The 12,048-nt window shown below is 46.1% G+C and overlaps 1 protein-coding gene across 3 annotated transcripts in view; it reads left to right on the top strand.

Annotated features, from left to right (window-relative positions):
• The window catches only part of PDE2A (phosphodiesterase 2A), a 684,164-nt gene that overhangs the window by 478,743 nt on the left and 193,373 nt on the right, over positions 1-12,048 (top strand). For all 3 annotated transcript variants that reach the window (XM_089662877.1, XM_089662878.1, XM_089662879.1), the window contains one exon: positions 11,449-11,537. In XM_089662877.1, coding sequence (XP_089519003.1) covers positions 11,449-11,537 — 89 coding nt within the window. The remainder of the gene's footprint in view (positions 1-11,448; positions 11,538-12,048) is intronic.

Raw genomic sequence — 12,048 nt, 5'->3', positions numbered from 1 at the left:
TTTGCTCCGGCGATTACGAAAAGAAGAAGCACGAACAAGCCGTGTTCTAGTTGGGAATCTAGGGCACGGCAGTCATTTAATCTGGGACGCCAAAGTCGCTGGCTTTGTGTTTTACAAATAAATTGACAGAAGCTCCTCCATCTCCTTCCGAGGCTCCCCGGGGACCCCAGAGATGGGCCCGGCCATGTGGAAAGTGAAATGGCTGACGCTGCGTTGGGTTCATCTCACCATCTCAGCACTTATGCTCGGTCCAGGATTCCCACTCCACCCGTTACATGCTCTCGGCAGAGGTACGGCGGGGCACATGGCTAATTACAAATTCAGGATGTGTTGACGGCACGGCGTTACTCCGGTGTTCCGGAAAAGATCTCGGTGTGGTTGTATGGCTCTGGTTTCTCAGAACATTCCCCAGAAGACGTATCATCCCCGTGAAAATGTTCACCTTCCGTGTACATGCCAAGTAAGCAATTTACCGCCTGGTGCTCGCTCAGCAAGAAATGTCCCTCGTGATATCATCATATAAATAACCTTCTGATCAGCTGCCTTGGGGGGCCACACATTGGTGAGGTGGTTATGGGGGGACTTCTTTTGGTGGTAACGTTTTTGAGCGTCTGTACTTTTTATATACCCCCATACACTATCCTACATCTCTGTACATTTCCATACATGCCTCCATACACTGTTACAGTGCCTTGAAAAAGTCTTCACACCCTTTGAAATGTCCTCCATGTTGTCATGTTACAATGTATTCCCCCTCCCCCCTTGAAATGTCCCCCATGTTGTCATGTGACAATGTATTTTATTGGGATTGGATGTGATGGACCGACACAAAGTGGCACATAATTGTGAAGTGGAAGGAAAATGAGAAATGGTTTCCAACATTTGTGACCAATAAATCTGTGAAAAGTGTGGCGGTATTTGTATTCGAACCCCCCGGAGTCAATACTTTGTAGGACCCCCTTTGGCGGCAATTCCAGCTGCAAGACTTTTGGGGGATGTCTCTTTGCACATCTAGAGAGGGACATTTCTGCCCATTCTTCTTTGCAGAATCCCTCAAGCTCTGTCAGATTGGATGGAGAGCGTCTGGGAACAGCAATTTTCAGGTCTGGCCACAGATTCTCCATTGGATTTGGGTCTGGACTGTGACTGGGCCATTCTAACACATGAAGATGCTTTGATCTGAACCATTCCATCGTAGCTCTGGCTGGATGTTTCGGGTCGTTGTCCTGCTGAAAGGGGAACCTCCGCCCTGGTCTCAAGTCTTCTGCAGACTCTAACAGGTTTTCTTCTAAGATTGCCCTGTATTTGGCTCCATCCATCTTCCCATCAACTCTGACCAGCTTCCCTGCCCCTGCTGAAGAAAAGCATCCCCACCACATGATGCTGCCACCACCATGTTTCACAGTGGGGATGGTGTGTTCAGGATGATGGGCAGTGTTAGTTTTCCACCAAACATAGCGTTTTGCTTTTAGGTCAAAAAGTTCCATTTTGGTCTCCTCTGACCAGAGCATCTTCTTCCACATGTTTGCTGTGTCCCCCACATGGCTTCTCACAAACTGCAAACCGGACTTCTTATAGCTTTCCTCCAGCAATGGATTTCTTCTTGTCACCCTTCCATAAAGGCCAGATTTGTGGAGTGCACGACTAATAGTTGTCCTGAGGACAGATTCTCCCACCTGAGCTGTGGATCTGTGCAGCTCCTCCAGAGTTCCCATGGGCCTCTTGGCTGCTTCTCTGATGAATGCTCTCCTTGCTCAGCCGGTCAGTTTAGGTGGACGGCCATGTCTTGGTAGGTTGGCAGTTGTGCCGTACTCCTTCCATTTTCGGATGATGGATTGAACACAGTGCTCCGTGAGATGCTCAAAGCTTGGGAGATTTTTTTATAACCTAACCCTGCTTTACACTTCTCCACATCTTTATCCCTGACCTGTCTGGTGTGTTCCTTGGCCTTCATGATGCTGTTTGTTCACTAATGTTCTCTAACAAACCTCTGAGGGCTTCACAGAACAGCTGTATTTATACTGAGATCACATGACACACAGGGGGACTCTATTTACTAATCAGGTGACTTCTGAAGGCAATTGGTTCCACTAGATTTTAGTTAGGGGGATCAGAGTAAAGGGGGCTGAATACAAATGCCTTTCACAGATTTATTGGTCACAAATGTGGAAAACCATTTCTCATTTTCCTTCCACTTCACAATGATGAGCCACTTTGTGTCGGTCCATCACATCCAATCCCAATAAAATACATTGATGGTTCTGGTTGTCACATGACAACACGGGGAACATTTCAAGGGGGAAGAAGACTTATTCAAGGCATTGTACTGCTAAACACCACCATATACCTCTATACACCTTCATACACTGCCATATATCTATATGTGTATTTGCTCCCCTGCTGATGATGAACATTCGCCCCTCACACAGAAATGATCGGTCTAACAATGGAATGTTCGGTGTAACACTGAGAGACAGAATACAACAACAAATTCAGCAGAAATGCGTCTAACAAATGATGACTGATCTGCATGTTCATGAGGGAAAGAAGGATTTGATCCCCTATCATTCAGCAGGATTTCTGGCTCCCAGGTGTCTCTCATACAGGTAACAAGCTGAGATTAGAAGCAGTCTCTTAAAGGGAGTGCTGGTAATCTCACTGTGTTACCTGTATAACAGACACCTGTCCACAGGAGCCATCAAACCATCAGATTCCAAACTCTCCACCATGGCAAAGACCAAAGAGCTGTCCAAGGAGGTCAGGGACAAGATGGTAGACCTACACAAGGCTGGACTGGGCTACCAAACTATGGCCAAGCAGCTTGGTGAGAAGGTGACAACAGTTGGTGCAATCATTCACAAATGGAAGAAACACAAAACAAGTGTCAGTCTCCCTAGGTCTGGTGCACCGTGCAAGATCTCACCTCGTGGAGTGTCAATGATCATGAGAACAGTGAGGAATCATCCCAGAACTACACGTGAGGATCTTGTCAATGATCTCCAGGCAGCTGGGACCACAGTCACCAAGAAAACAATTGGTAACACACTACGCCGACAAGGACTGAAATCCTGCAGTGCCCGCAAGGTCCCTCTGCTCAAGAAAGCACATGTCCAGGCCCGTCTGAAGTCTGCCACTGAACATCTGAATGATGCAGAGGAGGACTGGTGGGAAGTGTTGTGGTCAGATGAGACCAAAATCCAGCTCTTTGGCATCAACTCAACTCGCCGTGTTTGGAGGAGGAGGAATACTGCCTATGACCCCAAGAACACCATCCCAACTGTGACACATGGTGGTGGAAACATTCTGCTTTGGGGGTGTTTTTCTGCTAAGGGGACAGGACAACTGCACCGCATCAAAGGGACGATGGACGGGGCAATGTACCCTCAAATCTTGGGTGAGAACCTTCTTCCCTCAGCCAGGGCATTGAAAATGGGTGGTGGATGGGTGTTCCAGCATGACAATGACCCAAAACACACGGCCAAGGCAACAAAGGAGCGGCTCAAGAAGAAGCACATTAAGGTCCTGGAGTGGCCTAGCCAGTCTCCAGACCTTCATCCGATTGAAAATCTGTGGAGGGAGCTGAAAGTTCGAGTTGCCAAACGTCAGCCACCAAACCTTAATGACTTGGAGAGGATCTGCCAAGAGGAGTGGGCCAAAATCCCTCCTGAGATGTGTGCGAACCTGGGGGCCAACTCCAGGAAACGTCTGACCTCTGTGATTGCCAACAAGGGATTGGCCACCAAGTACTAAGTCATGTTTTGTGAAGGGGATCAAATCCTTCTTTCCCTCATGAACATGCAGATCAGTCATCATTTGTTAGACGCATTTCTGCTGAATTTGTTGTTGTATTCTGTCTCTCAGCGTTACACCGAACATTCCATTGTTAGACCGATCATTTCTGTGTGAGGGGCGAACATTCCATTGTTAGACCGATCATTTCTGTGTGAGGGGCGAACATTCCATTGTTAGACCGATCATTTCTGTGTGAGGGGCGAACATTCAGCATCAGCCGGGGAGCAAATACGCATTTCCTTCACTGTATACCCCCCATACACTGCCATACAGACCCACAGATGTTCCACCAGTTATGGTGTCAGTCCATTCAGATATGAAGACCCCACCCCAAGGATAAAGTCGATGAACCATCGCAGATGCCTGTCGGCTCGTTCTCCCACAATCCCCGGCTATTCACACCTCTCCTGTCAGAGGAATGGGTTCTGATTGGCTCTCACTAGTTCTGCTTATCCCAAACCCAGCGGGAGAAGACAAAGACAAGGGAACACGTTAAGTGCTGTTCCCGGTGACACCGCGCTCCTCTACCGCAGCTTTATTGAGCATGAAATTGGGATCAAATGTGTGTGTCACAGAGGAGGAGGAACATCTGCTGAGACCTACTGCAGTCTATGGAAGAAGATTGGAGTCTGGGGGGAGTTCTCTGCAATATGTCAGAGCTGTAGAAATGTAGAATAACCACTTGCCCTCCGAAAGGTTTTACCACCCCCCCCACCAGGCTATTTCTTTGCTGTGCGGCACTTCAGTACTTTAATTGACAGTTGCGCGGTCATGCAACCATGTACCCAATTGAAATTTATATCATTTTTTTCTCACACATAGGTCTTTCTTTTGGTGGTATTTGACCATCGCTGGGTTTAAAAAAAAAAAATATTATATAAACAAAAAAAGGCCAAAAATTTTGAACAAAAAAAACAATATTTTTTTCCTTTCTGCGATATAACATATAAATAAAATATAAACTCCATACATTTAGGCCAAGATGGATTCTGCTGCATGACGTTCCAGGGAAACAAAAATCCACTCATCCCCACCGCCGTGCGCCCCCCTACCCAGAAGGGCTGGACCACATATCAGGGGGGGACATTAGAGTGTAAGCTTCTGTGGTACGGAGACTGATGTGACTGTGGGGGAGGGGACATTGGAGTGTAAGCTCTTCTGGTACAGACTGACGTGACTGTGGGGGAGGGGACATTAGAGTGTAAGCTCCTCTGGTACAGAGATTGACGTGACTGTGGGGGAGGGGACATTAGAGTGTAAGCTCCTCTGGTACACAGACTGATGTGACTGTGGGGGAGGGGACATTAGAGTGTAAGCTCCTCTGGTACACAGACTGATGTGACTGTGGGGGAGGGGACATTAGAGTGTAAGCTCCTCTGGTACACAGACTGATGTGACTGTGGGGGAGGGGACATTAGAGCGTAAGCTCCTCTGGTACACAGACTGATGTGACTGTGGGGGAGGGGACATTAGAGCGTAAGCTCCTCTGGTACAGAGACTGATGGGACTGTGGGGGGAGGGGACATTAGAGTGTAAGCTCCTCTGGTACAGAGACTGATGTGACTGTGGGGGAGGGGACATTAGAGTGTAAGCTCCTCTGGTACAGAGATTGACGTGACTGTGGGGGAGGGGACATTAGAGCGTAAGCTCCTCTGGTACACAGACTGATGTGACTGTGGGGGAGGGGACATTAGAGTGTAAGCTCCTCTGTACAGAGACTGATGTGACTGTGGGGGAGGGGACATTAGAGTGTAAGCTCCTCTGGTACAGAGACTGATGTGATTGTGGGGGAGGGGACATTAGAGTGTAAGCTCCTCTGGTACAGAGACTGATGTGACTGCGGGGGAGGGGACATTAGAGTGTAAGCTCCTCTGGTACAGAGACTGATGGGACTGAGGGGGAGGGGACATTAGAGTGTAAGCTCCTCTGGTACAGAGACTGATGTGATTGTGGGGGAGGGGACATTAGAGTGTAAGCTCCTCTGGTACAGAGACTGATGTGACTGCGGGGGAGGGGACATTAGAGTGTAAGCTCCTCTGGTACAGAGACTGATGGGACTGAGGGGGAGGGGACATTAGAGTGTAAGCTCCTCTGGTACAGAGACTGATGTGATTGTGGGGGAGGGGACATTAGAGTGTAAGCTCCTCTGGTACAGAGACTGATGTGACTGTGGGGGAGGGGACAGTAGGAATAACTGTCACACTGCATGCTGATAGTCTGGTCTATGGGTGGGAGATGGGGGGGGGGGGACACAATTGTTACATTGTATGCAGACAAACCTTCACAGAATAATAAATGTTACTTTGTGAATACATTGAGGGGAGAATACTCCGTTGGTTTCTATTCTGCACACAATCTGATCGGCTCCTCCAAGTGACACCTACAGAAGACAGATATCACTATGGATCCATCAATCACCCCGGCATGATATTTCTTCCTCTGCCCTCGGTGTCATTAGCGCCGTGTTCTGTGGAATTCTCTTCCATCATACCTGGACGCTATAAATGGATTCTCCGCACATAATGTACAAATCATATTTGATTTCCAAATTCTTTTTTTGCCGTTGCTGAGTAATAGGCTGTGGAAAACCCAGCAGCTCGGCATGCTTTTTGATTTTATCTCAGCAGCTTGTTCAGCAGTGATTGGCGCACAGCCGCTAGACTTCCAAAACGGGGCGAATATTTACAGATCTCATCATAAGGAACAGCAGATATGGTTCAAAAACAACCCAGAAAGAGTTTCCTGAAACACTGAATTACAGTCATTTCCTCCAGAAAAAAGGTACCATGCTGATCCTCTGGCTTCATTCTGTTTGCTGATCCGAAACAAGTATGCAGAGGAGATGTGACTTCGCTTGCTGCATGCTTACTCTGCCTCAGTGACTTAAAATCCCACATGGAAGAAAAATATATTTGAAATTATATTTTTAAAATATTCTTCCCAAATATATTGACATATATTTGAAATGCTACAATTTTGGCCGTAATATATATATTTCAAAATATATTAAAAAAAATATTTAAAATATATCTATTATATATATCTATACAGTTGTGTCCAAAATAATCCTTCTAATCCTTTTATTTCCATCCACACAAATGCATTGGGAACACGACACATTCTATTCCAAATCACAACATGAAGAAAAATACATCAAATTTGTGTTGTTCCTCTAAAAAAAATGGAAGAAAAGTGAATATTAGACGGTTCAAAAAAATGGCCGTGTTTGTATTCTTCTTTACAAACTCCAACATTCACTATATAAACTGAGAAATGTTTGAAGATTTTGCTTTCCTTTGAATGACTTCATGAATATTTGGTTGTAGTCGCACTGTTTCTGAGAACTGCTGTACATCTGTGTTGCATGGAGTCACCCAACTTCTGGCCCCTGTGATCAGGTATTCCAGCCCAGGATGATTGGACCACATTCCACAGTTCTTCTCTATTTCTTGGTTTTGCCTCAGAAACGGCATTTTTGATGTCACCCCACAAGTTTTCTATTGGATGAAGATCCGGGGATTGGGCTGGCCACTCCATAACGTCCATCTTGTTGGTCTGGAACCAAGATGTCGCCCGTTTACTGGTGTGTTTGGGGTCGTTGTCTTGTTGGAACACCCATTTCAAGGGAATTTCCTCTTCAGCATAAGGCAGCATGACCTCTTCAAGTATTCTGATGTATTCAAACTGATCCATGATCCCTGGTATGCGATAAATAGGCCCAACACCGTAGTATGAGAAACATCCCCATATCATGATGCTTGCACCACCATGCTTCACGGTCTTCACAGCGTACTGTGGCTTGAATTCAGTGTTTGGGGGTCATCTGACAAACTGTCTCCGCCCACTAGACCCAAAAAGAACAATCTTACTTTCATCAGCCCACAAAATGTTGTACCATTTCTCTTTAGGCCGGTCAATGTGCTCTTTGGCAAATTGTAACCTCTTCAGCACGTCTTTTTCCCAACAGTGGGACTTTGCGGGGACTTCTTGCAGATAGCTTGGCTTCACATCGGCGTCTTCTAATTGTAACAGTCCTCACAGGGAACGTCACACCTTCTTTCATCTTCCTGGAGCTGATTGTTGGCTGAGTCCTCACAGGGAACGTCACACCTTCTTTCATCTTCCTGGAGCTGATTGTTGGCTGAGTCCGCCCCATTTTGGCTATTCTTCTATCCATTCCAATGGTAGTTTTTCGCTTTCTTCCTCGTCTTTCAGGTTTTGGTTGCCATTTTAAAGCATTTGGGATCATTTTAGCTGAGCAGCCGATCATTTTCTGCACTTCTTTATATGTTTTCCCCTCCAATCAACTTTTTAATCAAGGTACGCTGTTCCTCTGAACAATGTCTGGAACAACCCATTTTCCTCAGAATTTCAGAGAGAAATGCACTGTAACCAGCATGTCCAACATTTGCTGCCTTCCTTCTTTAAATAAGGGCAATAATTGCCACCTGTTTATCAAAGAATGAATGACCTCACTAATAGAACTCCACACGGCTATTATATTGAACACGCCCCTCAATGAGTGATTCAATGACACAGAATCAGCAGCATGCATGTCAGGACTGTTGGGTCTGTTGGATTTCTATGACTCTACTACACCTGCTAGGAAATTATTTGCCATGTAGAGATATCATTTCCACCAAAAACAGTGATTGATCCGGTTAGTGATGTCTGACGGCTAGTATTTTGAACACAACTGTATGTATATTTAAATATATATTGAATATGGACAAAATTGTAGTATTTCAAATATATGTGATAATATTTGGGAAGAATAATTTTTAAATATATTTAAAATATATCTTTCTTCCACGTGGGTAGTGTAAGATCCTATCAATCCGCCACCAACTGGGTTGTCATGGAGAGATTTGGCTTTTTTTCTTTTTTTTTTATAAATAATGTCTATTGATTTTGTGTTGTTGACACATTTTGTATTTTATTCATTCCCAACACATTTCATGATTGCTGTGCTGTCATTATTTTCATGATTGTTATTTTTCTTTTTTTTTTTTTAATGTTTTTTTTGCTTCAAATGATTTTTGTGTCTATTCGGTTGTATATGAGTTTATATTGGTTGGACCAATATAGGATTTTATATTTACCCGTTTTTTGTGTCTTTTTTCACAATGGCGGATGACGTGGGGTCACCTGAGGTGTGGGGACAAAATACTAACCGGGGTTCACCAGGGCTCCTGATGGTGGGGATTGGTTTTGCTGAGTGTTAGTACCAGGTTGTGGCCCACAGGATCACCCCAACAGAAGGTGAGCAAGTCAGGGCCCAGTAGCAGATATAGCAGGTAGGAATATGTAGAAGCGTAGTCAGTAACAAGTGGGTGCAGGTTGGGACCAAGTGGTGTCAGTGGAAGCGATAACAACGCCCAGCATTGTTGTCAGGGGCAGCAATAATATCCCCCAGCATTGGTGTCAGTGTCAGCAATAATGTCCCCCAGCATTGGTATCAGTGGCTGCAATAATAACCCCCAGCATTGGTGTCAGTGACTGCAATAATAACCCCCAGCATTGGTATCAGTGTCAGCAATAATATCCCCCAGCATTGGTGTCAGTGGCTGCAATAATAACCCCCAGCATTGGTGTCAGTGTCAGCAATAATATCCCCCAGCATTGGTGTCAGTGGCTGCAATAACCTTCAGCACTGATGTCAGTGACAGAAATAATAACCCCCAGTATTGGTGTCATTGGCAGCAATAATAACCCCCAGCATTGGTGTCAGTGGTAGCAGTACTAACCCCCAACGCTGGTTTCAGTGGCAGCAATAATAACCACTTCATCGATGTCAGTGGCAGCAATAATAACCCCCCCACATTGGTGTAAGGGTCAGTGATAATAACCCCAGCATTGGTGTAAGTGGCAGTAATAATAACCCCAGTATTGGTGTCAGTGTCAACAATAATAACCCTCAGTATCGGTGTCAGTGACTGAAATAACAACCCACAGAATTGGTGTCAGTGCCTGCAATAACAACCCCCAGCATTGGCAGTGGCAGTAATAATAACCCCATTATTGGTGTCAGTAGTAGCAGTAATAACCCCCTGTTTTGGTGTGAGTGTCAACAATAATGACCCTCAGTATTGGTGTCAGTGACTGAAATAACAACCCCCAATATTGGTGTCAGTGTCAACAAGATCAGTGGAAACCTAGTGGAGATCAGTGGTAAACTAGTCGATCACACACTCTCGTACCGCTCTCTCCCCACCCAGCCAGGACTCTACTTGCACCATTGGGTGGAGATCACTCCACCTGACAGGACCAGCTTTGTTGCAGTGCCTGGAACCCCACTGCCAATCTGCAAAGAGCCTAACCGGTGGTGGAGATCAGTGGTAACCTAGTGGATCACACGCACCCATACTGCTCTCTCTTTGTCTCCCCACCAAGCCAGGACTCTACTTGCACCATTGGGTGGAGATCACTCCACCTGACAGAACCGGCTTTGTTGCTGTGCCTGGAACCCCACTGCCAATCTGCAAAGAGCCTAACCGGTGGTGGAGATCAGTGGTAACCTAGTGGATCACACGCTCCCGTACTGCTCTCTCCCAACCGAGCCAGGACTCTACTTGCACCACTGAATGGAGATCACTCCACCTGACAGGACCGGCTTTGTTGCAGTGCCTGGAACCCCACTGCCAATCTGCAAAGAGCCTAACCAGTGGTGGACCCAACCCTGGACATGGTGGGCCATACACACTGAGCTGGCAAGCAACATGCAGCTGGTGGGCTGCACTGGGGCACCAAGTTACCATGCAAAGTGCCTACAAAAATTGAACCCGTCCCTAAATTGCTTTCAAAACAAAACAAGCCACAGATTTGCACACAAGAAGGCAGGTTTTCTAACTGACCCCCGTCGTGTGTCTCCTCCATTCTGTTGGCTCACCTCATGCAGAGATAAATGTCATTTTCCTTGAATTCCTTCTGGCTTGGCCTTTGCCCTAAAGATCCGTGAGCACCCAGTAGGCTGAATGACACAGAAGGAGTGAAGGGTCCCTGGGGTGGGGGGAAACACCAACGGTTTACTCATAATTGGGGTGTTGGAGGTACGTCAAATTGTGACGTTACCATGGCGACGGTATCTAAAACGGGAAAGGATATTTCAGGACATGCAACGGAGTGAGGATTCTAGAAGAAACATTGGTTGGTGGAACTTGTAACACAGATCAAGGCGGCCCATATATAACTGGATTGTTAATGAGAAGAAAACGAGGCGAACTGGTTGACCTCCTAACCGAATCCCGCATCAACTGGCACATTATAAGAAGGGTCGGGACCCGGAGGTAGAATTGATGGATGGTTCTACATGAGGACCAGGACAACATAGCAAGCGGAGGAAAATCGCACCTCTCTATCACTTACCTTACACAATTATGTGATTTTTTTTTACAAAACTGAATTACTGATTTATTTTGTAATTTATTGAAATTTCATCAAAATCTTCCTTAAATGTCCTAGGAACCAGTTGACTTGGGTAAAAAATTGGGCTTAAAAAAAAAAGCCATACCGTGTTGATCTGAGGCTTTGTTAATAAACATGGCCAACCGTAAAGCTAGCTCTAACCCTAAAGGGAATTTCAACTCTTGTTTATAAACAAAGTCATGTGGTCCCTATGTCAGTGCTGACGCGGCGTCTCCCCTTTTCTGGTTTCAGGACAATGCCTTCATCTATCTGCTGGACTCGGAAGGACGGCTGGTGTGCGATGACCCCTACCATGAGCTGCCTCAAGAAGGAAAACTCAGGTACGAACATCTTCCTTTCATTTGTTTTAGAACTGAACAACTGTTATCCGTTTCCCCTTTGAACCCAGATCCCTCTATCGTATACCATTGTCCCTCCTTTAGAACCAAATCCATCTCTCCCTCTATTGTCCTCAATAGTCCCCATACCCAGATCCTTCCTTGTCTCTAACGTCCGCCATTCTCCCTCCTCTAGACGCAAGTCCTACTCTCCCTCCATTGTCCACAATGGTCCCCATACCCAGATCCTTTCTTGTCTGTAACGTCCGCCATTGTCCCTCCTCTAGACGCAAGTCCTACTCTCCCTCCATTGTCTACAATGGTCCCCATACCCAGATCTTTCCTTGTCTCTAACATCTGCCATTGTCCCTCCTCTAGACCAAGTCCTTCTCTCCCTCTATTGTCCACAATGGTCGCCATACCCAGATCCTTCCTTGTCTCTATCGTCCGCCATTGTCCCTCCTCTAGACGCAAGTCCTACTCTTGCTCCATTGTCCACAATGGTCCCCATACC

The sequence above is a fragment of the Staurois parvus genome, unplaced genomic scaffold (genome assembly GCF_062004578.1).
Source record: "Staurois parvus isolate SC_StPar_1 unplaced genomic scaffold, SC_StPar_1.0 ptg001578l, whole genome shotgun sequence".
NCBI classification, from domain to species: Eukaryota; Metazoa; Chordata; class Amphibia; order Anura; family Ranidae; genus Staurois; species Staurois parvus.
Note: the sequence above shows the minus strand (reverse complement) of the source record. Positions and strands in the feature narration are given on the sequence as shown.